General features: G+C 51.1%; 1 protein-coding gene across 1 annotated transcript; it reads left to right on the plus strand.

Annotated features, from left to right (window-relative positions):
- Window positions 1-21,083: 21,083 nt before the first annotated feature.
- On the plus strand, window positions 21,084-22,968 carry LOC100275232 (putative protein of unknown function (DUF640) domain family protein). Its single transcript, NM_001149369.2, has 3 exons — window positions 21,084-21,314; window positions 21,468-21,526; window positions 21,907-22,968. Exon 3 carries the CDS (start codon window positions 21,914-21,916, stop codon window positions 22,514-22,516), a length of 603 nt encoding a protein of 200 aa, NP_001142841.2. The 5' UTR covers window positions 21,084-21,314; window positions 21,468-21,526; window positions 21,907-21,913; the 3' UTR covers window positions 22,517-22,968.
- Window positions 22,969-24,308: the final 1,340 nt, after the last annotated feature.

Consider the following 24,308-nt stretch of genomic DNA (forward strand, 5'->3'; position numbering starts at 1 on the left):
GGGTACATCATTACCCTACCCCTAGCTAGCTCAGGCTACGGGGGAACAAGACCGGCGTCCCATCCAGGCTCGCCCCGGTAACAAGTAATGATGGCTCCTCGTGTGCGTCCATGACGACGGTGGCTCTCAGCCCCTTACGGAAGCAAGGAGACGTCAGCAAGGTCCCGACAGCCCCGACAGCTGTGCTTCTACAGGGCTCAAATGCTCCTCCGACGGCCACGACACCGCGTACACAGGGCTCTAGCACCTCTCCGACAGCCACGTTGGCATGTACATAGGGCTCTGGCTCCTCTCTGTCGGACACGTTAGCATATTGCTACACCCCCATTGTACATCTGGACCCTCTCCTTGCATCTATAAAAGGAAGGTCCAGGGCCCTCATATGGGAGGGTGGTCGCGCGGGACTCCCTCTCTCCCTCGCGAACGCTTGTAACCCCTACTGCAAGCGCACCCACTCTGGTGCAGGATAACACGGAGCCGAGGTTTCCCCCCCCCCCTTCATGTCCCGTCTCGCGCCAACCCATCTGGGCTGGGGCACGCAGCGACAATTTACTCGTCGGTCCAGGGACCCCTCGGGGTCGAAACGCCGACAGTTGGCGCGCCAGGTAGGGGCCTGCTGCGTGTTGACGAACAGCTTCCTGTCGAGTTCCAGATGGGTAGTCTCCAGCAACCTCTTCAGCCTGGGACACTGCTCTGTTTCGGGAGTCTCGAGTTCATGTCCCTTGACGGCAGCTACGACATGGTACTCCTTCCCCCGCAGCGCGACAGCAACAACGACGGTCGTCAGCCCGCCCGGCGGCGGCGGACTCGGCGACGTCTTCCCCCCATGGCGGAAGAGCAGCATCCGGGTTTGTCCCGTCGCCTTCCTCGCAGGAGGAGGAGGCGGGGCAACCGTGGCCAGGCAGGAGGCGGCACCTCGTCGGCTGTCGAGCGAGTCGACGACGCCGGCACCCCAGCAGGGGACACGTCGGGCGTTGACCTCGCGCCTGAGACGACGACGAGCGTCGTTTCCCTGCAACACGCCAACCCCAAGCGGACAGATGACGCCAGCACACTCGCGAAGAGCCTGCCGGGCGTTAGCCTCGTACCTGACATAACGGTGCAGTCCGTCCCCGACGCGACTTCGTCACCGTCCATCGATCGAGAGGTACCGTCCGTTTTGCACCCTATGCCTTTTAGATTCAGCTCTGATCCACCAAGCGATCCCGCTTCAGTGAGCGCTTTCATAAAGGCATATCCTAACCTTCCGAGGTACCATATGTGGTCAACCTGGGACCGACTGACGGTCGTCTCGACCTACGGGCCCCCGGGCTCCGAGGAAGATGACGAGCCCGACTCTGGTTGGGATTTCTCCGGGCTCGGTAATCCTAGCACCATGGAGACTTCATGACCGCATGTGACTACTGCCTCTCCGATTGCTCCGATGATGGCCACAGCCTTGACGACGAAGGTTGTGGCCCAAGTCGTGAATGTTTCCACGTCGATCTAGGGGGTCACGACGAAGGCAACCACATTGGTATGCCGGAGGATGATGATCCCCCTGGGCCTGCGCCTCGCGTTGATATCATGCGGGAGCTAGCTGTGGTCCCAGTCCCTGCGGGCGGTCAGGACACACAGCTCGAGCAAATCTAGGAGATGCAGGCCAAGCTCGACGAGGAAGCAGAACAACTTGTGCAGCTCCGGCAAAACATCGAGCAGGAGTGGGCAGGCCGAGCACTAGCCGGAGAAGCGCGTCATCAGGCCTAGGACGTCCAGCACCGTATCGCTGACGATGCCAGGGCAAGGCTGTCCCCAGCTTCCAGTGGAGTCGGCCAGAACATGGCTGCAGCGGCAATACTACTCCGAGCGATGCCGGAGCCATCCACCACCGAGGGGCGACGTATCCAGGGAGAACTCAAGAATCTCCTGGAGGATGCTGCGGTCCGACGGGCCGAGAGCTCTGCCTCCTGAAGGCAAGGGTACCCCCCGGAGCATCACGCCGCGACTTCCCAATTCATGCGGGAAGCCTCGGTCCACACCGGGCGCACGCGGGACACGACGCCTGCGGCCCCGGGCCACCTCGGCAACGAGCACCGCCGCCACGACCGTCGAGCCCGCCTCGATGAAAAGGTGCGCCGAGGCTAACACCCCAGGCGTGGGGGACACTATGACAGTGGGGAGGATCGGAGCCCCTCGCCCGAACCACCTGGTCTGCAAGCCTTCAGCCGGGCCATACGACGGGCGCCATTCCCGACCCGGTTCCGAGCCCCGACTACCATCACCAAGTACTTGGGGGAAACAAGGCCGGAACTATGGCTTGCGGACTACCGGCTGGCCTACCAGCTAGGTGGAACAGATGATGACAACCTCATCATCCGCAACCTCCCCCTGTTCCTCTCCGACGCCGCCCGAGCCTGGCTGGAGCATCTGCCTCCTACGCAGATTTCCAACTGGGACGATCTAGTCAAAGCCTTCGCTGGAAACTTCCAGGGCACATACGTGCCCCCTGAGAACTCCTGGGATCTCTGAAGCTGCCGCCAGTAGCCAGGGGAATCCCTGCGGGACTACATCCAGCGGTTTTCAAAGCAGCGCACCGAGCTGCCCAACATCACTAACTCGGATGTCATCGGCGCGTTCCTCGCCGGCACCACTTGCCGCGACCTGGTGAGCAAACTGGGTCGCAAGACTCCCACCAGGGTGAGCGAGTTGATGGACATCACCACCAAGTTCGCCTCTGGTCAGGAGGCGGTCGAGGCCATCTTCCAGAAGGACAAGCAGCCTCAGGTACGCCAGCAGGAAGACGTCCCCGAGGCGTCTGCCCAGCGTGGCACGAAGAAGAAAGGCAAGAAGTCGCAAGCGAAACGCGACGCCGCCGACGCAGATCTTGTCGCTGCCGCCGAGCATAGGAACCTTCGGAAGCCTCCCGGAGGGGCCAACCTGTTCGACAAGATGCTCAAGGAGTCGTGCCCCTATCATCAGGGTCCCGTCAAGCACACCCTTGAGGAATGCGTCATGCTTCGGCGTTACTTCCATAAGGCCGGGCCTCCGGCGGAAGGTGGCAAAGGCCATGACAACGACAAGAAGGAGGGCAACAAGGCAGAGGAGTTCCCCGAGGTCCACGACTGTTTCATGATCTACGGTGGGCAAGTGGCGAACGCCTCGGCTCGGCACCGCAAGCAGGAGCGCCGGGAGGTCTGCTCGGTGAAGGTGGCGGCGCTAGTCTACCTAGACTGGTCCGACAAGCCCATCACCTTCGACCAAGGCGACCACCCCGACCGCGTGCCGAGCCCAAGAAAGTACCCGCTCGTCGTCGACATCGTCATCGGCAACGTCAGGCTCACCAAGGTCCTCATGGACGGAGGCAGCTGCCTCAACATCATCTACGTCGAGACCCTCGGGCTCTTGCAGATTGATCTGTCCACAATCCGGGCCGGTGCGGCGCCTTTTCACGGGATCATCCCCGGAAAGCGCGTCCAGCCCCTTGGACAACTCGATCAGCCCTTCTGCTTCGGGACTCCCTCCAACTTCCGAAAGGAAACCCTCATGTTCGAGGTGGTCGGGTTCCGAGGAACCTACCACGTGGTGCTGGGGAGGCCGTGCTATGCCAAGATCATGGCCGTCCTCAACTACACCTACCTCAAGCTCAAGATGTCGGGCCCCAATGGGGTCGTCACTGTCGTATCCACATACCGACACGCGTACGAATGCGACGTGGAGTGTGTGGAGTACGCTGAGGCCCTCGCCGAGTCCGAGGCGCTCATCGCCGGCCTGGAATGCCTCTTCAAGGAGGTGTCAGATGCGAAGCGCCACGCCGGCAACTTCGAGCCAGCAGAGGCGGTTAAGTCTGTCCCTCTCGACCCCAGCAACGACGCCTCCAAGCAAGTCCAGATCGGCTCCGAGCTCGACCCCAAATAGGAAGCAGTGCTCGTCGACTTTCTCTACGTGAACGCCGAGGTTTTTGCGTGGAGCCCCTCGGACATGCCTGGCATACCAAGGGATGTCGCCGAGCACTCGCTGGATATCCGAGCTGGGGCCCGACCCGTGAAGCAGCCTCTGCGCCGTTTCGACGAAGAAAAGCGCAGAGCCATAGGCGAGGAGATCCACAAGCTGATGGCTGCGGGGTTCATCAAAGAGGTATTCCATCCCGAATGGTTAGCCAACCCTGTGCTTGTGAAAAAGAAAGGTGGGAAGTGGAGGATGTGTGTAGACTACACTGGTCTAAACAAAGCATGTCCGAAGGTTCCCTACCCTCTGCTTCGCATCGATCAAATCGTGGATTCCACTGCTGGGTGCGAAACCCTGTCATTCCTCGACGCCTACTCAGGGTATCACCAAATCAAGATGAAAGAGTCCGACCAGCTCGCGACTTCTTTCATCACACCTTTTGGCATGTACTGCTATACTACTATGCCATTTGGTTTGAGGAATGCAGGCGCGACATACCAAAAGGTGCATGAACCACGTGTTTGGAGAGCACATCGGCCGAACGGTTGAGGCTTACGTTGATGACATCATAGTCAAGATGAGAAAAGCCTCCGACCTCCTCTCTGACCTTGAAACGACATTCAAGTGTATGAGGGCGAAAGGCGTGAAACTCAACCCCGAGAAATGTGTCTTCGGAGTCCCCCGAGGCATGCTCCTGGGGTTCATCGTCTCCGAGCAGGGCATCGAGGCCAACCCAGAGAAAATTGTGGCCATCACCAACATGGGGCCTATCAAAGACTTGAAAGGAGTACAAAGGGTCATGGGATGCCTTGCGGCTCTGAGCCGCTTCATCTCGTGCCTCGGCGAAAGAGGCCTACCCTTGTATCGCCTCTTAAGGAAGACCGAGCGCTTCTCTTGGACCCCCGAGGCCGAGGAAGCCCTCGGAAACTTAAAGGCACTCCTTACAAGTGCGCCCATCTTGGTGCCCCCCGCTGCAGGAGAAGCCCTCTTGATCTACGTAGCCGCAACCACTCAGGTGGTCAGCGCCGCGAACGTAGTCGAGAGACGAGAAGAAGGGCATGCACTGCTCGTCCAGAGGCCGGTCTACTTCATCAGCGCAGTGCTATCCGAGACCAAGATCCGCTACACGCAAATTCAGAAGCTACTGTACGCAGTAATTCTGGCGCGGCGAAAGTTGCGACACTACTTCGAGTCTCATCCGGTGACTGTGGTGTCATCCTTCCCCCTGGGGGAGATCATACAGTGCCGAGAGGCCTCGGGTAGGATAGCAAAATGGGCGGTGGAGATCATGGGCGAGACAATCTCGTTCGCTCCTCGGAAGGCCATCAAGTCCCAAGTCTTGGCAGACTTCGTGGCTGAATGGGTCGACACTCAGCTACCAACGGCTCCGATCCAACCGGAACTCTGGACCATGTACTTCGATGGGTCGCTGATGAAAACAGGAGCAGGTGCGGGCCTGCTCTTCATCTCACTCCTCGGGAAGCACCTCCGCTACGTGCTACGCCTCCATTTCCCGGCGTCAAACAACGTGGCTGAGTACAAGGCTCTGGTTAACGGGTTGCGCATCGCCATCGAGCTAGGGGTTCAGCGCCTTGACGCTCATGGAGACTCGCAGCTTGTCATCGACCAAGTCATGAAGAACTCCCACTGCCGCGACCGGAAGATGGAGGCCTACTGCGACGAGGTTCGGCGCCTGGAAGACAAGTTCTACGGACTCGAGCTCAACCACGTCGCCCGACGGTACAACGAGACTGCGGATGAGCTGGCTAAGACAGCCTCGAGGCGGACAACGGTTCCCCCGGATGTCTTCTCCAGAGACATACATTAACCCTCCGTCAAGACCGACGACACGCCCGAGTCTGGGGAGGCCTCGGCCCAGCCCGAGGAGGCCTCGGCCTAGCCCGAGGCACCCTCGGCCGCCGAGGGTGAGGCACTGCGTGTCGAGGGAGAGCGGAATGGGGTCACGCCTAATCGAAACTGGCAGACCCCGTACCCGCAATATCTCCACCAAGGAGAGCTCCCCCTCGACAAGGCCGAAGCTCGGCGACTGGCGCGGCGCGCCAAGTCGTTCGTCTTACTGGGCGATGAAAAGGCGCTCTACCGCCGCAGCCCCTCGGGCATTCTCCAACGATGCATATCCATCGCCGAAGGGTAGGAACTATTGCAAGAGATACACTCGGGGGCTTGCGGTCACCACGCAGCACCTCGAGCCCTCGTTGGGAATGCCTTCCGACAAGGCTTCTACTGGCCCACCGCGGTGGCCGACGCCACTAGGATTGTACGCTCCTGCCAGGGGTGTCAATTCTACGCGAGACAGACGCACCTGCCCGCTCAGGCCCTACAGACAATACCCATCACTTGGTCGTTTGTTGTGTGGGGTCTGGACCTCGTCGGTCCCTTGCAGAAGGCACCCGGGGGCTTCTCGCACCTACTAGTCGCCATCGACAAATTCTCCAAGTGGATCGAGGTCCGACCTCTAACCAGCATCAGGTCCGAGCAGGCGGTGGCGTTCTTCACCAACATCATCCATCGCTTCGGGGTCCCAAACTCCATCACCGATAATGGCACCCAGTTCACTGGCAGAAAGTTCCTGGACTTCTGCGAGGACCACCACATCCGGGTGGACTGGGCCGCCGTGGCTCACCCCATGACAAATTGGCAGGTGGAGCTGCCAACGGCATGATTCTGCAGGGACTTAAGCCGAGGATCTACAACGACCTCAACAAGTTCGGCAAGTGGTGGATGAAGGAACTACCCTCGGTGGTCTGGAGTCTGAGGACGACGCCAAGCCGAGCCACGGGTTTCTCACCATTTTTTCTAGTCTATGGGGCCGAGGCTATCTTGCCCACAGACTTAGAATACGGTTCCCCGAGGACAAGGGCGTACGACGACCAAAGCAACCAGACCAGCCGAGAAGACTCGCTGGACCAGCTGGAAGAAGCTCGGGACGTGGCCTTGCTACACTCGGCGTGATATCAGTAGTCTCTGCGACGCTACCACGCCCGAGGGGTTCGGCCCTGAGACCTCCAAGTGGGAGACTTGGTGCCTCGGCTGCGGCAAGACGCCCGAGGGTGCCACAAGCTTACTCCTCCCTGGGAGGGGCCCTTCATCATCGCCAAGATTTTGAAGCCCGGAACATACAAGCTGGCCAACAATCAAGGCGAGGTCTACAACAACGCTTGGAACATCCGACAGCTACGTCGCTTTTACCCTTAAGATGTTTTAAGTCACTCATATACCTTGTTTTCTATACATACACAAATAAAGTCTAACCGTCAAGGAAGGGTCAGCCTTGCCTCGGCAAAGCCCGACCCTCCCTCGGGGGCTAGAAGGGGGGAACCCCCTCTGCGTCAAAATTTTCCTCGGAAAAAGTCTTTCTGCCAGAACATCTGTCATGCTTTTCGACTGCTTCGATAGCGGGATCCTGAAAACGACGGAGTACACGTAAGCGGCAAGGTCGACCGAGCCGAGGGACTCCTACGCCTCCAAGATACGGATACCTCACTCATCACCTTCTGTGAAAAGTAACTCTCGCTCGGATAAATGATTCTGTTACCGACGAACAAGTCCTGATACTCGAAACAAGAGGAAAGGAAACGCAACTTTACAACACGACAATGATATGTTTGGGCCTCGGCGGCCGCGAAAAACATACGCACACTACAGACAAACTCTCCCTGCAGGTTCAGACATCAACAGAGGGAGCAGCAGCACCCTCGGCGTCGTCTCCACCTTCGGTGGAATCTGGCCCGGCCTCGGACGGCGACGCGGGAGGAAGGATCTCCACCTCGAAGGAGGAAGCCAGCACCAAGCTCGGGCCATCATAGCCAAGGTCTCCGTAAGGGTCCCGACCCGGGCAAACACCTCGACCAGCCGCTCCGTAGCCTCAGCCAGCTGTCCCTTGAGGACATCAGCCCGGCTCATGGCCTCGGCAGCCCGACTCCGAGGTTGGTCTTGCCAGCGGACGACCTGGCCAAGCTCCAGCCGCCGCTGCTACACCTCTTCGGCCAGGGAGACCACATGCTCCCGGGCCAACAAAGCTTCTTCTCGAGCTGACTCCACCTATGTCCACGCTGACACCGCTGCCTGTTGCTCCGGCTCATCGCAGAGCAGCCGAGGGTTCTTTAACTGAGCAAGAGAAGCCTTGGGTGGTAAGGTCGACCGAGCCGAGGGACTCCTACGCCTCCGGGATACGGATACCTCACTCGTCACCTCCCGCACAGGGCAACTCACACTTGGTTAAGCGGTTCAGCCAGCCGACAGACGAGTCCTAGCGCTCGGAATGAGGAAGAAACACAGTATTACACTCAAATACCTAGATGTTCAGGCCTCGACAGCCACAATGAACAAACACCGACACTTAAGGTGCCATTACAAACGGAACTCCGGTTCCACCCCCGCGGGTATGAACAACCTCCACATCGGAGGGCCCGTGGGACGACAAACTCCGGGTGGCTCGCCACCAACCACTGCAGCAGCGTCAACGACCTCCGTCTCGGACGGCAAGACAGCTGCAGCGACGACCTCAGGGCAAACGCTGCTGCGACAAGGCCCTCGCCCACGTCCCCACTCGAGGGACGAGGACAAGCCACCAAGGCCGAAGAGTCGGAGGTCCAACCGCAGGTAGCGCCGACGATCTCGTCGGCGGAGAAACCTTCTCTGGCTGCCACCACCTCAGCACCGACGATGGCAGCCACCTGCCCACCAACACCGCACCAGCGAGCACCGGCCGCCCCAAAGCGCACCGGCAGGTCCTCGCTCCCGTCCTCGCCGCAAGAACGAGAATGGGACCGTCTCAGAACACGAGTACCGCCCTCGCCGCGTACGACGTGTTGTGAGACCCTCCGGTGCGGCCGGCCACAGTCGCTCGGACAGAGGACAGAATGCTGCACCCTGGCTAGGCAGCAGCAGTTCGCCTTCTCCCGCATGGCTGGAGGACGCCTCCTCCGCAGAGCTGGAGGATGGTTTCCACCCCCAGATGCCGGAGGAAGAAGCGGGACGCCAGCCCACACGAAGGCAGGCCCCGGCTCGCCTCGCCCTCCTCCCCAGCAAGGATGATGAAGATCCTTGAAGTTGAGGGCGGGGCAGAGGCCGCAGCCCGGCTTGCTTCTCCCCACCATCGAACTGGTGGTCACCATCCTAGGTGACCATCGGTGAGGGAATGCAACCGGGCTGCCTGATAAAAATCCTTGAAGCCGAGCGATGGCTGAAAGGTGCCAACCTCCACGAGGTTGCGCTCCTCCAACAACAAGACGAAGGCAACGCGGGCGGTCCCCATCCGGGGGCTCGGAAGGTGGAGGGATATGATGCATGAGGGGAGTGCGAAGACATGGCTACCACCCGGGGGGTCGATCCCTTTTTAAAGGCGGCTCTCTCCACTCGCGTTCTCAGGCGTCACGGACTAAGTCTTCACCAACGTGCTCCAGGGTCCTCCACCTACGACACGGGGGCTGGGTCCCACACGTCATGCAAGCTGGCCCAGAACAGAAGAAGCCAAACCGCCGCGCGCGGAGCGTGTAACCGCCCCGCGGTTACAAGCACTCCTCCACCCTCGCCGAAACCAACGGTTGAAAGGACGGACCGCCCTGCAGGTGGCGTGCAACAGCACCACGGAGACACACCCCTTCGACTTCGACGCATCCAGCATGGAGGCCCAGGCCCACACGTCATGAAACCGGCGCGCCGGTTACTACGTGCGAAAAACTGCACCTCCACTTGCGCCAATGTCGCGCCTTCTCGACTGCAGAACCGGTGCCGCGACTCGAGGCAACCCTGCGCATGGCCCAACAGTGCCAACCGAGCACATCGATCACGGTTCAATCAGCCGCGGGAAGAGGCGCGACGGTCGATATGGCCAAAAGTGGGCCGGCAGTAATGGTGGCAGCAGGCGAGCGGAAGCAGCAGTCAAATCGTCTGCAGGCTCACGTCCCCTCCTGGAGCAGCGGGGGAGCCCCCTCCCACGGCGTGAAGACGACGCACCCGTGTTCCGTCCCTCGAACGGCTCGCACAACGACTGCCCCACGCGACCACCCGTCCCGTCACATTAACTTCGCGGCAGGGCAAGCGACACCTTTGGCAGGCGAAGCGGGCAACGTTTCACCTCCACCATGATGACCGCATCAAAAAAGGTGCGCCACATCATTTAAATTCATATCCTTTTCTTCTTCCCTTTCTCTCTCTTGCTACAGGGACCGGGAAAGGGGATATTTCAAAAGGGATCCTTCTCCGTGAAGGAAGCGGGCCCTCCTACTGATCAGGGGTTCGAAGGCTGGCCCCTCGGAAGGGTTCGACAGCCGCCCTAGAGCACTCGAGCTTCAGGCTCATTACTGATCAGAGGTTCGAAGGCTGGCCCCTCGGAAGGGTTCGACAGCCGCCTCAGAGCACTCGGGCTCCACGCCCACTACTGATCAGGGGTTCGAAGGCTGGCCCCTCGAAGGGTTCGACAGCCGCCCCAGAACATGCAGAGCGAGGGATGACTCTGGGTACGTCCGATACATGGCCGAGGCTCGGGCTACGCTCCCGAGGTACCCTAGGACATTTCCGAGACCAGCAGGAGCGATTTTGTAACGGAATCCCATCAGAGGGAGGCATCGAGCCCTCGAACCCTATCGAACGGGACCGGGTCTGGCAAATCACCTGCAGGTACTTTTGGAGCGCGCCTTTGGGCCACTAGCCGACCCTTATCGAACGGGGCACGGGCGTCCATTCGAATCACACGTTAGCAACTCACTGGAGACACCATGTTCGGCGCCCTCCGAGGGCAACATGGCGCTTCCCCCCTCCTCCTTGCGGAAAGGCGACGAAGGGGCGTATGATAAAAGCCGAGTCAGTCCTTGATCGTCCTCTCGCTCTGTGCAGAGGCTCGGGGGCTGCCCTCGCAAACCCGGCTCCGGCCAAACCGTTGACAGCGTCAACAAACCAGCCTAAAAACTCGGAACCTGACCATGCACCCGGACTACGATCAGATCGCATGAGGGAACAACCAGACCGGCCAAGGCATCACGAAAGGCATTAAGACCTTAGAGGAGTCAAACCACTCCTCCGAGGCCTCGGGGGCTACACCCGGCAGGTGCGCTCGCGCGCACCCACCGGAATAAAATATAACCAAGAAAGGTTGGTCCCCTTGCAAAAAAGTGCGACAAAGCCTCCAAGGGAGTACCAACACTCCCTTTGAGGCTCGGGGGCTACTATCGGGTACCATAATTAGGGGTACCCCCAACACTCCTAAACTCGGCTGGTAATCACCGTCAGCGCAAGCCGCAGAGACTGATAGGCATGATTCAGGTCAAAGCGCTTAGTAGACGATGGTGAGCCGGTGTACTCTGTCCGGATGTGTGGTCACAAAATTTAAAGCCGCCCCGGCTTCATCTGTGTGCTTCTCTTCTCTTAGGTGGGCTGCTAAGAGCGCTTAGCAGCCCACCTAAGAGAAGAGGATGCTCCAATGCCTGAATCATCCGTTTCACATAAGCGGAAACGAGGGCGACGAGATCTCAATCAGATGAAAGAAGGTGCAGTTATGTACGTAACAAAACTCAATGGAGAGGGGTTTCCTGAAGAACCACTTGACGTGGTTACAAAGTTTCGAAATTCCAGCGGGTCTACTGTTAGATATATAGTGCCAATCACACTTCAGAAATGGAAGGATTTAGATGAAAACACCCGCAATAAGCTATGGGCTAAGTTGTCTGAGTCATTCAAGGTCCCAAAAGGCACAGAGGATGCAGTAAGGAAGTCGATGCTCTCTGCTATGGCCAAGATGTTTCGTGGGTGGAAGACCGAGATGAATAGGGATTTTGTTAAGAAGAATAAGGTTCCTCCGCCCAAGAAAATGGGGGAAATCACTCAAGCTCAGTGGGAGGAATTTGTTCGTTAGAAGACCGAACTGAAGGCCAAAGAACTGGGCGAAACTAATTCTCAGAGAGCGAAGATGAACAAACACCCTCATTGCCTAGGGTCAACCGGATATCACCATAAAGTTGTGCAGTGGAACAGGATAATCGAGGAAGCTATAGCTAACGACACTTTAGACCCAATATTAAAAGATATCGATGAGCGAGCTATTCGTTGGATCTTAGGTCAGGCAGGTTTAACTGAGGACGGCAAACTTTTGCATCCAGAATTGGTAGGCGAAGTTTCAACAAAAATTCAAGAATATGCAGAAAAGAGAAAGAAGGGCGAATTTAAGCCTCGGAGGGAGAATGACATACTAACTGCAGCACTAGGCAATCCTGAACACATTGGACGGGCTCGGGGAATCTCTTCTAAGATTTCCTGGAGAGAGGTGTTTCCAGAGTATGCGGCGTCATATAGGAAACACGAGAAGTCGAAAAGGACCCTTGAAGAGACTATTGGTGAAAGGGTACAAAAGGCTATTAATGACGTGATGAAGAAAATGAAGAAAACAGAATGCATATCATGTGAACTCAAGCCAAGCCACATGAGTCCACCTCTAGTCCCTAGCAGCGTAGGATCTGTGCAAGACTTCGTATCGGGCACCAAGTACCCTGTAGACGATATTGTTGAGGACAAGCCTTGCTTTTTTCATATTCCAATCAATCGATCTGGGACAAAAACAAAACAAGCTGCTACTGGTCTGGTAAAACCAGGACTTGTTAACTACAAGGATAATTCTGTCCCGCCACACTATGCTGTGGTCCAAGTTCTAGAGATCATAGACAGTGGTTGTGAAGATTGGGAGATAGACTTTCCAGTTGAGGGGATCATAACTTTGCATGAGGCAATGAACGATTTGGTCCTTTGGCATCGATGTGACATCAAGTTGGGTGATGAGCCGATCTTAAGCCGTCTATCGCGTCATAAGTCACCAACGCCGAATTCAACACCAATGCAACAGAAAGATAGTTCGATCATTCCATACCCCATGGTCCAGGAAAATATAGCACCGACCTCCACAAAAACCGTTGAAACAATCATATCACCTCTTGCGAAGGAACTCGATGAGGGGGACGTAGACAAAATTGTTCCTCAGAATGTCAACGCAAACATCAAAAAGGAAGCAAAGGTTGACACCAATGTTGAAGGGCCAACTACTTCAAAGAAAATTCATCAGCGAATCGCCACTGACAATGTCAAGAAACCGTCAGAAGCAGTGACACGCTACCTACAAAAATTGAAGAGAGTTATGACAGATCAATCAAAAGCGGAATCAGCATCTCGTGGAGTACGCACACGGTCCCAAATAGACAATTTTGAAGTATGGGAAGAAGATGGAATGATTCATACTCGAGAATCATTACGTCTTAAAATCAATATCTCGATATACAAGAAGGAGGATGTTCCTCCTAAATTTGTGAATGGGAGGTCGTTCTTGACGACGGTGCAACTTTCTAAGTTGTCGACTCCGGAGATTAGAATGCATGAGTGGTACATGGTGGCTAGCAACAAATACACACTCGAGGACTTCACATTTGTTGTGCCAGAAGATGCATTTTGGAGCAAAGATAATATAGATCCTATGCGGCATTTATTCTTTGACGATATGTGGTCGTTGTACCACCGACAAAGGATGGAAACCAACTACTTAACCCTCTTTTGCTTGTAAGTACCTCTAAACTTTCATATTTGTTAGTTTTGTACACGCACACATAAATGAGAGTCTAACGATTAACACTTTTTACACGTAGGATGCAATACATGGATGATAAGAAGAAACAACTTAAGACATGGTTTCTTGACCCGTTGATGATATCCCAAGCTCGCTACAAAGAAGTTGTTCGGAGACATGGAGAAGAATACAAAGACTTGGATGATGATGAATTTGAGAAAGTCGTCAAACAGAATCAGAGAAAGAAAATGAAGGTAATGGCGGCATACATTGGACGAGCCATGTATAATCATGTACAACATGGCAAGGACTTAATAATAGCTCCGCACCACTTTAAGTAAGTTCTCGACATGGTTTTGAACTACAAATTATGGCAATCGTGATCTTAACATGTGTTTTTGTCTATGTCTATATAGTGACCACTACATTTGTATCATGATCTTTCCAAAGCATGGTAAAGTCATGGTCTTCGACTCACTGAGAATGGAAAAGGATGCGTATAATGACTTCTTGAAGATTTTAGAGAAATATGATTATTATTGCACACTTGTACTTATTACAACTTAACAAATGTATTCTTAATCTCACAATGCTATTCTTATATGCAGTGCATACCATTTTTATTGGAAAGATCTTGGCGGCGAACATCCAGAGGACAAGCCTAATTTGTTAATATCATTATTTCCATATGGTGACAAACAACCTCCGGGTACTGTCCTGTGCGGTTATTATGTATGCGAATGGTGTCGTGTCACCTTCCATTACATGGTCAATCGTGAGGATGTAAGTTCGCTATCATTGTCTATGTTGCAATTTTTATGTTATATTGTTGCTCATCACATTACTCTTAGCACTGCTTGTTTTTTGCTTTCATTGCAGGTTCCTAAATCCAAGATCAATGCTGAATGGTTAGAAAGAGATATGGTTTCCGTCGGCGTGGCTAAGGTTGTAAAAAACTTGCTTTACTTTATGCGCCGTGAACTTCTTCATCAACAAGGGCTATTCTACAATACAAATGGAAATTTGTAACATTCCCAGAACTAAGTTTGTACACGATATCACACAGTGTTTATATCTTTAGTTTGGAACTTGAGATGTTCAGTTGTATATGGAACTTGAGATGTTGAGTTGTATATGGAACTTGATATGTGTATCATTGTGGTTTGGTGCTAATACTAGTACTGTTATCGTTCTGTGAATGTGTTTTGTGATCTGTATGAATCTGATGTATGAATCTGGATTCTGTATATTTCTGGAATCTGTGTATGAATCTGTGTATGGAACTTGATATGTGTATCATTCTGTATATTGATTTGTTATGAATCTGGATTCTGTTATTAATTATGTATATGAATCTAGAATCTGCATATGAATCTGGAATCTGTATATTGAAATATAGTCGGACCTATATTTAAAACCGCCTGTGGTATGTGTCTAACACAAGCGGCTAGGATTAGAAACCGCCTGTGATGTGTGTCTAACATAAGTGGCTAGGATTAGAAACCACCTGTGATGTGTGTCTATCACAGGCGGTTCCTTTAGATAGAACCGTCTGTGATGTGTGTCTATCACAAGCGGTTTTTGATTGACCGCCTGTGATGCTGTTTTACATCACAGGCGGTGCACCACAAGCGGTTCCTGGAACCGCCTGTGTAGAGGCTAACTGGACCGCCTGTATAGAGGTTTACTGTAGTAGTGTATTGACCCAGTAGCCTGATACATAAATTTAGTAAGACTGATTACGAATAGACATACAAAAATCCACTGAGATACAAATTGTGGCCATCATGGATCTCACTGTGTCACCTCATATCTTAATGAATGTCGAAACACCTAGCCGTCGCTGCTGCCACTGCCACCCTATTAGGGATGACAATCGGGCGGGTAGGACATGGATGTTGGTTTCATGATTCCATACTCGTGAGATAAAATTGAATCGACACCCATATCAATATACGATCGTGGGTATAGATCTGTACTAGTATCCGTCGGGTAACCATTACCCCCGATGGATACATGTTACCGCACACACCCATTACAATTTCAGGAACTATGCCCATTACCCGATGGAGGAAGGTGTCGCGGGCCGTTCGGTGTCAGTGTTTCGAACCAACACTGGTGAGTAAATTTGTGTATGCACGTTTTAGTCACGGATGGTGTGCTCAGTGGACGGCTGGACGCAATAGTTATACTGGTTCGAGATAAATATCCCTACTCCAACCTTCGGTGGCTCGCACTACCGACATCTGATTGCTCGTAGTAAGAGATTACAAGCAGGCTAGAGAGAGAGAGAGCTTTCCAAGTCTCTGTGTGGTGTGTTTGAGTTCCTATCGTACTGTGTGTGTTGTTGTTTCTTGCCTCTCCTGTTTTGTGAGACTGACCCCCTCCTTTATAGTACAAGGAGGGGCCTCTTTACAATGGCTTCTCCTGAAAGGGAACATAAAAAGGTAAAAAAGATATATCCTTCGGTAACTTTTATCGTGCGTCAGTGTGCTTCCTTGTGTGGGTCCTTAATCTTGTCTCAGAGATCTTGCAGAGATGGCGCGGTCCGTATAAGTGGTGTGCGTCCCAGGCGGTCATCATTACAGGGTTTTGTCTGCATTTTCTTTTACGTCGGCCTTCTTTCTTCGTAGCCCGTAGGTCCTATTTCTCGCGTGGGGGTCGCAGAGTGTCCCCGTAGGCTTCAGCCCTAGGGACGTAGGTCATGAGTGGAAAGAGGACGGGTTCTGCCCGCGTCGTACCCTGTCGATCGGCGTGGTAATGAGGTGCACATAAAACTGGCGGCGCAATCGCCCGGAGTTCGCTGAATCCACTCGAGTGGACCTTACCAGCTTGTCCGACCCCCTGCTAGTTCTCTGTCTCGTCTGGCCCGAACGGTTCGACCCGTGGAGTGTCCTGTGAGTGGGACAGAGGCCAATGGGTAATGGCCCATGAGCAGTTTGCCCAGAACATCTCTCCTTGCTGACTCGTGGGCCCAAGTTTTCAGGGTTTTGGACCTCGACACCCGGGTTAGGGTTGAATGATTGAATGAGAATTGTGAATTGGGATAGTGTATGATGGTTGAATCCGAATGGATACATGTTAGTTAGATACTAATCAGGTAATAGGTATATATGGATACTGCATATATATATCCATATACTCATTAAAAAATTAACCACACAGATACATTATTATATATATCCATATATGTACATACAGGTATAAAATTTCACTCATACATGTCCCGAGACCAACAATAACCAGCGGTTATTTGTCCATACACATGCCTACTTCCATCCCTACGCCCTTCTAGCTATGACGGAAGGCGTGACCAGCAGCGAAACACGGGTGAGGCGAGCAGGGCCGGCACACAGCCGAGATGGACAATAGTCAAGAACTGGGAGTAAAACAACACGGAAAAACAGCAACAGCTGCAGCCACAGTATACTTCGAAACAGCGCGCCGTCCGAGTACTGTACAGAATACTAAACATCAGTCAAGCAATCAAGTCATCCTGTAGAGCAAATTCGATCCTTTTCGTCACTTTGCCTTGGGTTTTAGTAGCCGTGCCGTCATCAATCATCATGGAGTTGCCTGTAGTCTATCTATATTTATTTATTCGACTTTTCTGTCATTGTATGCTGCAGATTATCATTTCTGGTGTACTTCGTTGGTGCTGGTGCATTGTTGAATAAATAGATAGTTTCGTAATTTATTTCTCACAACAGAAATCATGACAAGAACATATGCTAGCACGTAAATCTCTAACATAATAATTGAACCAACAACATCGATAGAAACAGCAATATATATGACTAGTGATGGAGAATAGACGATATTAATTGTCGAATATTTTAGTATTTTAGGAGCTTGATCTATTTAAAATATTTAATAATTCTAGAAAATTCGTATTAAACAAGTATTGTGTTGGACATAGGATTGTATCGGTAGATGATGGGATGGTTACAAGAGTCACATCATTAAGAACCTAGACAAAAATTGAACACATAGAAGTGTACATAATGACGTTAGAGTTAGAGCGCATGAGTTTCTGAATGTTATAATGGGGGTTTCATAGAGTTATCCGACCTTTGATCTTTCACATCCTTTTAGCTCTCGCGTCCTCTGGTCTCTCGCTGACTGTTCAGGTCTTCATATTTGCCTATATAAATCACATCATGTCAAATGTTCTCTTTGCAACCACTATCCAACTGTCGCCAAACACTCCGTTCGAGTTCTTACTCGCACAAGTTCTCGGAGAGCTAGCCTCGAAAACGTTTGTCATCCAAGCGCCCACATGCTCGGATGAGGAATTGACAATCAATTTTTTGGAGAGTGTCAACGATATGACTGCTCAACTTTTTCCTCCTCTTCCTGCATTGTATCTACATTGCATTGACCTACCAGTTACATCACCGCAGCAACTGCTACACTGTATTAAGCGATCGAACGGCTACACTGAACAACACAATGTCATATTTCTCTTCTTGTCTTTGGTTTTAAATTAAGTTATTTTGTATTATGTTCATGTTCATCCTACTAGATCCACACGTGCACCTTACTATTGTCACCCACTCTTTATTATACTTTACTAGATTAATCTGCCATTGAAAATGCCTAACTATGTAATAAATTATAAAGTGATAGATTTTTTTGTAACATGCTATGCAAGTATGCTAAAACTAAATGTTCTTTTAGGGAACCCACTATAAATGGTGGCGTGAGGTACATAGTGTGGTTAACTGCTATGTATTACTATTTTATTACCGAACCTAGTGCACCTGGACCTCACTCTGCTGAAGATGACCGAGTGTAGCTAGGATCTAGCGCTATATTCAAGTCGACAACAATTGGCGTGCTAGGAGATTCCACATTAAACGTATATCTGATGTTGTCTACTGGCAAAGAAATGTGGGACGCACAAGAGGTCAAATATGAAGTTTGTGACGCCGATAGCGAGTTGTATGTCATAGAGTGCTTTCATGACTATAGAATGTCTGATGGTCGTTTTGTAGAAGAACAAGCTCATGAAATATAAGTACTAGTGAAAGAACTCAAGAATTTTGGTTTTGTGTTGCAGGATAAGTTTGTGTTCTATTGCATCATTATTAAAACACTATAGACTTGGACAAATTTTGCCACTTCTTTGAAACATGAAATGCAAGAGTTTGGTATCTCCAACCTCATTGTCTTTTTAGATGTTGAAGAGAAGGCAAGGGCAAAAGATATTGGTGGCAAGAGAGTTGTTGAGGGGACTTCTAGTGTCCATGTTGTAAAGAAAACTCTACGCATCATCGGACTATATATCCTGATGCCCATATGTCGGCACTATGAGATGAAGAGTGCAAGCATATGGCCCAATGCCCCATGGATAATTCTTTGATGATCACGTTTAACGCCCTATTTTCTATCAATTAGGGTTGGCTTTAACCATATGGTCTGATGTCACCCTCATAATTGTCCAATACCTCGGTCTGAAGCCTACAATACCCTTTCTTCATGATCTTGTGTCTTGGATTCTTGTATGTTGTTGCAGATCTCCAATGAGTCTTGTAATGTCTTTCTTGTGGTGTTGATCATCTCAATCACCATTTTGCCTTTGCCCAAGTCCATGTTGCATATTTTGAACTATATACATAAACACTAGCAAACAGTTTTAGTCTAAATGGTTACACTGATCATTGAATACCAAAACTCTATTATCAAATGAACCTCGATCCATTTTTCTTACAAGTAGAATTGTGACGGTGCCATAATCCACGTGCAGCCTCTGCATGGGCGACTAACGATCATGTCGCCCTTTGTTCCATAGTGTCAACGTTCAGGACGATGACATAAGGTCAGGTAGGCCCTTCGTTTCACTCTTTGGCTTGAGTGGGAACAGAGGTATACATTTGGGCTGGACCTAGTGGGTCGGCTCGAAGCATGAAAAAAGCACGGCCCAAGCACAACACGAAACAAAATAAGTTTGGGTCGGGCCAGCTTGAAATTATGCATCGGGTCGGGCTTAGGATGAGGTCGCGGCCCACGAGCGGGCACGAGCATCATGACCCGTTTACGGAGGCATGAAATATCCCCTTTACAAGCACGAAAAGCCCCATATTCATTTGGTCATCCACTTCTAATCATGAAAATCATTCGCTCCAATTTGGCTAGCCGCATGTTTAATCACGGTATGAAGTGTCAACCACCCATTGGTTTTGTGTTCTTTGATTTTTTTTTAAATTATAAAGCTTGAAATGTAAATATCTACTAAATGATATATTGAATTTCGGGTTTTTGTTGTGAATTTTGGGATTTTATGTGAATTTCGAGCTCTGATATGAATTTCAGGCCTTGTTTGAATTTCAGGCCAGAATTTGAATTTCTGGCTTTTTACAATTTCGGGTTGCCCGAAATGAGCCCGACACGTTTAACCGATAACGTGTCGGGTTGAGGGCTAAGCCCATGGACCACCTCGGGAAGAAATTCAATCGTGCCGATCCTTTTCGGGCTTGGACTGGACCGGCCCAGGCGGCCCAAATGTGCACCTATAAGTGGAGAGCTAAACTAGGGTTAGAGTTTCGGGGTATGAAGCTTTTGGGGATTCCAACCTAGGGTTAGGTATTGAGCAAGATGAGTTGATTATTTCCCCTCCTTCAACTTGTTGTAGAGCTAAAACTCGACTAGATCCAAGCCATTTATGCGGATTTGGCTCGATGGGGTCCTAAAACCTAAAGGATGTGGATTCTACGGTTAGGATTTAGATGCCAAACCTGGATTTGGTTACACTGTTAGTCTATAGAATCTTAGACTATAACCCTAGGTACTAAAATGGGTAAAACTGGGCCCATAGCGTTGGAATTGGCGGAGGTCGCCATGGGAAGTGGAGACTCTAGTGGTCGGTGTCGAAATCGGTGTATCATGGTTGTTGCACTGAGGGCGCAAATGCGATGATCTTCCTGTCACTAAGGCTATTCTCAGTGGTGAGTTTCAATGCATTTGTTTCCAATGCTCCCACATCAGATATTTAAACTAGTCAACCGTGTATGCGGAGTTTCATCCCCATTAAACTCTCCCATTAAACTCTCTCAATATCTCTCCTCTTAATTACACTACTATATCACCAAGCATGATGATGTGTCATCGTATTTAATGAGTTTGAAACTCTCATTGAGAATGATATAACCGTGTTAGAGTGAATGGCTTCTCGTATATGAAAAAACGCTGCAACAAATAAGTTGTTACGCCCTCTGTCAGAACATGAGGATCCTCTCGCTGAATCCTCTCGCTGAATCTAGCTTGAGATCAATTCCATCAGTAACGAGATCACCATTAGTTAGATCGCCGTGGATACAGAGTATATATCGCACCTGTACATGGAAAGACGATATCGGTAGAGGCCGCTAAAAATCTCCAGTTCAACACATCCACTGTGGTGCATGCACTGAAACGACAACTCCTATCAAACCGTACACACTCTACCACACTTGAAAATATTACTTTTGTCACGTCACCTTTCACGCCCCCTCGCCCCAGTGTCCTCCAAACCCCACCCCACCCGGCCCCACCCCACACACTCTCAGAAAAGCCCTAGCTGAGTATACACTGCTCACTACACTGTTGATTCCATGTCTCAGTCACTTCTCATCTCTCCTTTTTAGGCCAAACACCACCCCCACCAGTCCCTGCGCTCCCCCCCTAAAAATAGAAGCAGCAGCATGCAATTCCCCACACCCTCAAACAGATCCTGAAGCTGGTGCTCTCCCTGCAGATCCCCAATCACCAGACGATGGGCTTATGAGAGTGAGCCAGCACCCCAGCACAGCAACTGTGTTACCGGCATCACTACCACTGCGAGAGAGTAAGAAGCAACAGATGGGATGAACCAGGGAGCTATATACTCTCCCTACTATTCCAATGCTTAATCCTTAACACTATATATCTTCTACTTATGCGATCATTTGCTTCGTTCTTGATCTGATTATTATGCTCCATGCTGCTGGATCTTATGCAGGCTCAAGAAGCCAGCAGGCTCCAACTCCCACAGTACTTGTGAGAACCAAAGCTCAGCTGGTAACTACTTGTTCCTTTCTTTGATATTTTTCGAAGAAGATTTTCAGACACACGGACTAGCTGCATATGCTCTAGTCATCTCAGTGGCCACTTGGAACTTCTGAGCACAGCTCCGATCCCGAATAAACAGATCCCTCCAATCCCAACTTGTGCTACAATAATGCAGGCTTACGAGAATATATATGTAGTAGTATACAGTATTATATGGATATGCAAATTAAATACCCATTTCTTCATTGAGTAAAGAATATTACTCCTACAGAGGAGGAGGAGGCCTAATTATCATATCGATTATAATAAATAAGATGTAAAGGTGAAACTGTTTCAGCTCACACAAGCTACACTCCTTTCTCTCTGTTTTCCCCCCTTCCGATCCTTAGCTCATCCATGGACATGTCGCCGAACCCCGACAGCCCCTCGTCAGGAGGGGGCAACGGCATCGGGCCGAGCAGCGGAGGCGCATCGCCGTCGGTTGGTTCCATGACGCCGCAGTCGCCGAGCCGGTACGAGGCGCAGAAGCGGCGCGACTGGAACACGTTCGGGCAGTACCTGCGGAACCACCGGCCGCCGCTGAGCCTGGCGCAGTGCAGCGGGGCTCACGTCCTGGAGTTCCTCCGCTACCTGGACCAGTTCGGCAAGACCAAGGTGCACGGCCCGGCGTGCCCCTTCTTCGGCCATCCGAACCCGCCGGCGCCGTGCCCCTGCCCGCTCCGCCAGGCCTGGGGCAGCCTGGACGCCCTGGTGGGCCGCCTCCGCGCCGCCTTCGAGGAGAACGGGGGCCGCCCGGAGTCCAACCCCTTCGCGGCGCGCGCCGTGCGCCTCTACCTCCGCGAGGTCCGCGAGCACCAGGCCCGCGCCCGCGGCGTCAGCTACGAGAAGAAGAAGCGCAAGAAGCCGCAGCAGCTGCAGGGCGACAGCAGCGGCGGCCTTCACGGCCACGCGCACCAGCCGCCGCCGCCGCCCCCGCCGCCCGCCGGCGCCGCCTGCTGAGCCTGAGATGTTCCATCGTCGCCTCGACGGCTCGTAGCCTCGTACGTACGTACGTACGCTCTCCCATTTGGCCGGTATGATGCCAGATTGAGCTTGAGCATACATATTTTATGTATCATCTCGCGCGCGTATGCGTGCATGCATGTGCATGGCAGCAGTAGTGTATGATGATCCGTGTACTCTACCCGTGAGAAGCACTACTATCTAGTACGTGTGTGTACTGCATTGCTGGTCCTGTGTTTTCGATTCGCTTTGGTGTTGTCGGATCTATTTGCATTGCTTGTAGGAGTGAGCAAGTGTGTTTGCTGTACTTTGGACTGAGGAGTAGTATGTCCGTCGTCCGTACGTCCTTTGAGGTCTAGCTAGGGACAGGGAGATACATATATGGTGATCTCTCTTTGCTGCAGCTTCTGTTTGTGGGAAATTCAAAAGCCTGTGTCGTGTGTGTGTCCATCTATCTCTCTCTCTACGCATGCATGTGTCATTTCGATCCTGGCAAGCATCTGCGTCTCTTGTTTTCTAGTTTTGCTTCCTGTTTCGTTTCCCTTTTAATGGTACCGTACCAGGATGCAGTGGCAGTGATCGATGGCAATGGTGCATGTCTAGTTGCCTCAACGGCGATAGGGCCGGGCGAGAGCGTTGTACAGTGCGCGCGCAATAGCTAGCAAGGAGGATCGGACAAGCATGTCCTACTCACTATTGATGCTATTCTATGTGCATTCTTGCGATCGAGTACATACAGTATGCATGTGGCAAATTGCTGTCCTTTGTTTTACGATCGATCTTTTCCCATGGGTTTCTGATATGAATAGCTCTCTGCTATTTGATGTTCTTGTGGCACATGAAGCATATATAGGAAATTAAAACGTACACGACCATGTTGCTAAGTTTCATTCTCATGGGTTTCTAGTATATATATGTTTTTGCTTGCTACTGTTTACTCGATCGTCAGTTGAGATTATCTGTCCACCTACAGCTATTGCGTCTGGGGAGTGGGGATAACCATTTTACGTCTGGGGATTTTTCACCTCCACATTATAAACCAAATAAAAATGAGCAAAAATTTATGGTTTAGTCGTCGTACAGTCTGCATGCATGACTTTTAAATAGTATTATACGAAGGAAAGAGTTGTTCTAACACCTATGTTCATTTTTGCTTACAACATCTGAATGTATTTATTCAATTGGTATACGGTGGTTTATACATGCGGGAGTTCTTCCTAGCTTTAATAAGCTTAATATTTAGATAACTAATTGTAATTCTTATTCCATTTTAATTTGACATCTACCATGATTAAAAAGAGTTATCACTAGTAAGAAATGACTTTTTTAAGATATCTCCTGTTTCTTATGAGAATGACGGTTTTCTTAGCGAGAAGGAGCACTGTAGCTTATGAGCCTCTATAGAAATGAATTTTAGAGATGATTTTGTTAAGTAAATCGTCACTAAAAATAGATCTATTTTTAAAGACAGTTGGTTTAAGAGAGAGCCACTTCTGAAAACATGAACTTTAGGTTTTAGTTTCTTGTGTCAACCTTCTATAAAAATATGTGATTTCTCTTGCTAGGGATGGTTGATTTAAGTCCACAGTATGTAGCTAGAAATCGATTTTCAAAGACAATTAAAATATTTGGATCATAAATAAATCTATAACTTTTTCAAATAAAGTTGAATAAAGATAAAATACATATATCAAAATTATAGAGCTTGACAGATCTAAAACATGTTCTATATCAAAGTTATAGTGCTCGGTGAAATCTAAAACATTGTAATTTAAAAAGTTCCATTTAA

This window comes from Zea mays, chromosome 2, assembly GCF_902167145.1.
Source record: "Zea mays cultivar B73 chromosome 2, Zm-B73-REFERENCE-NAM-5.0, whole genome shotgun sequence".
In the NCBI taxonomy this organism is placed as follows: Eukaryota; Viridiplantae; Streptophyta; class Magnoliopsida; order Poales; family Poaceae; genus Zea; species Zea mays.

Coding starts and splice junctions, on each gene's coding strand:
- LOC100275232 (NM_001149369.2), top strand. CDS start 21,914: ATGGACATGTCGCCGAACCCCGACAGCCCCTCGTCAGGAGGGGGCAAC.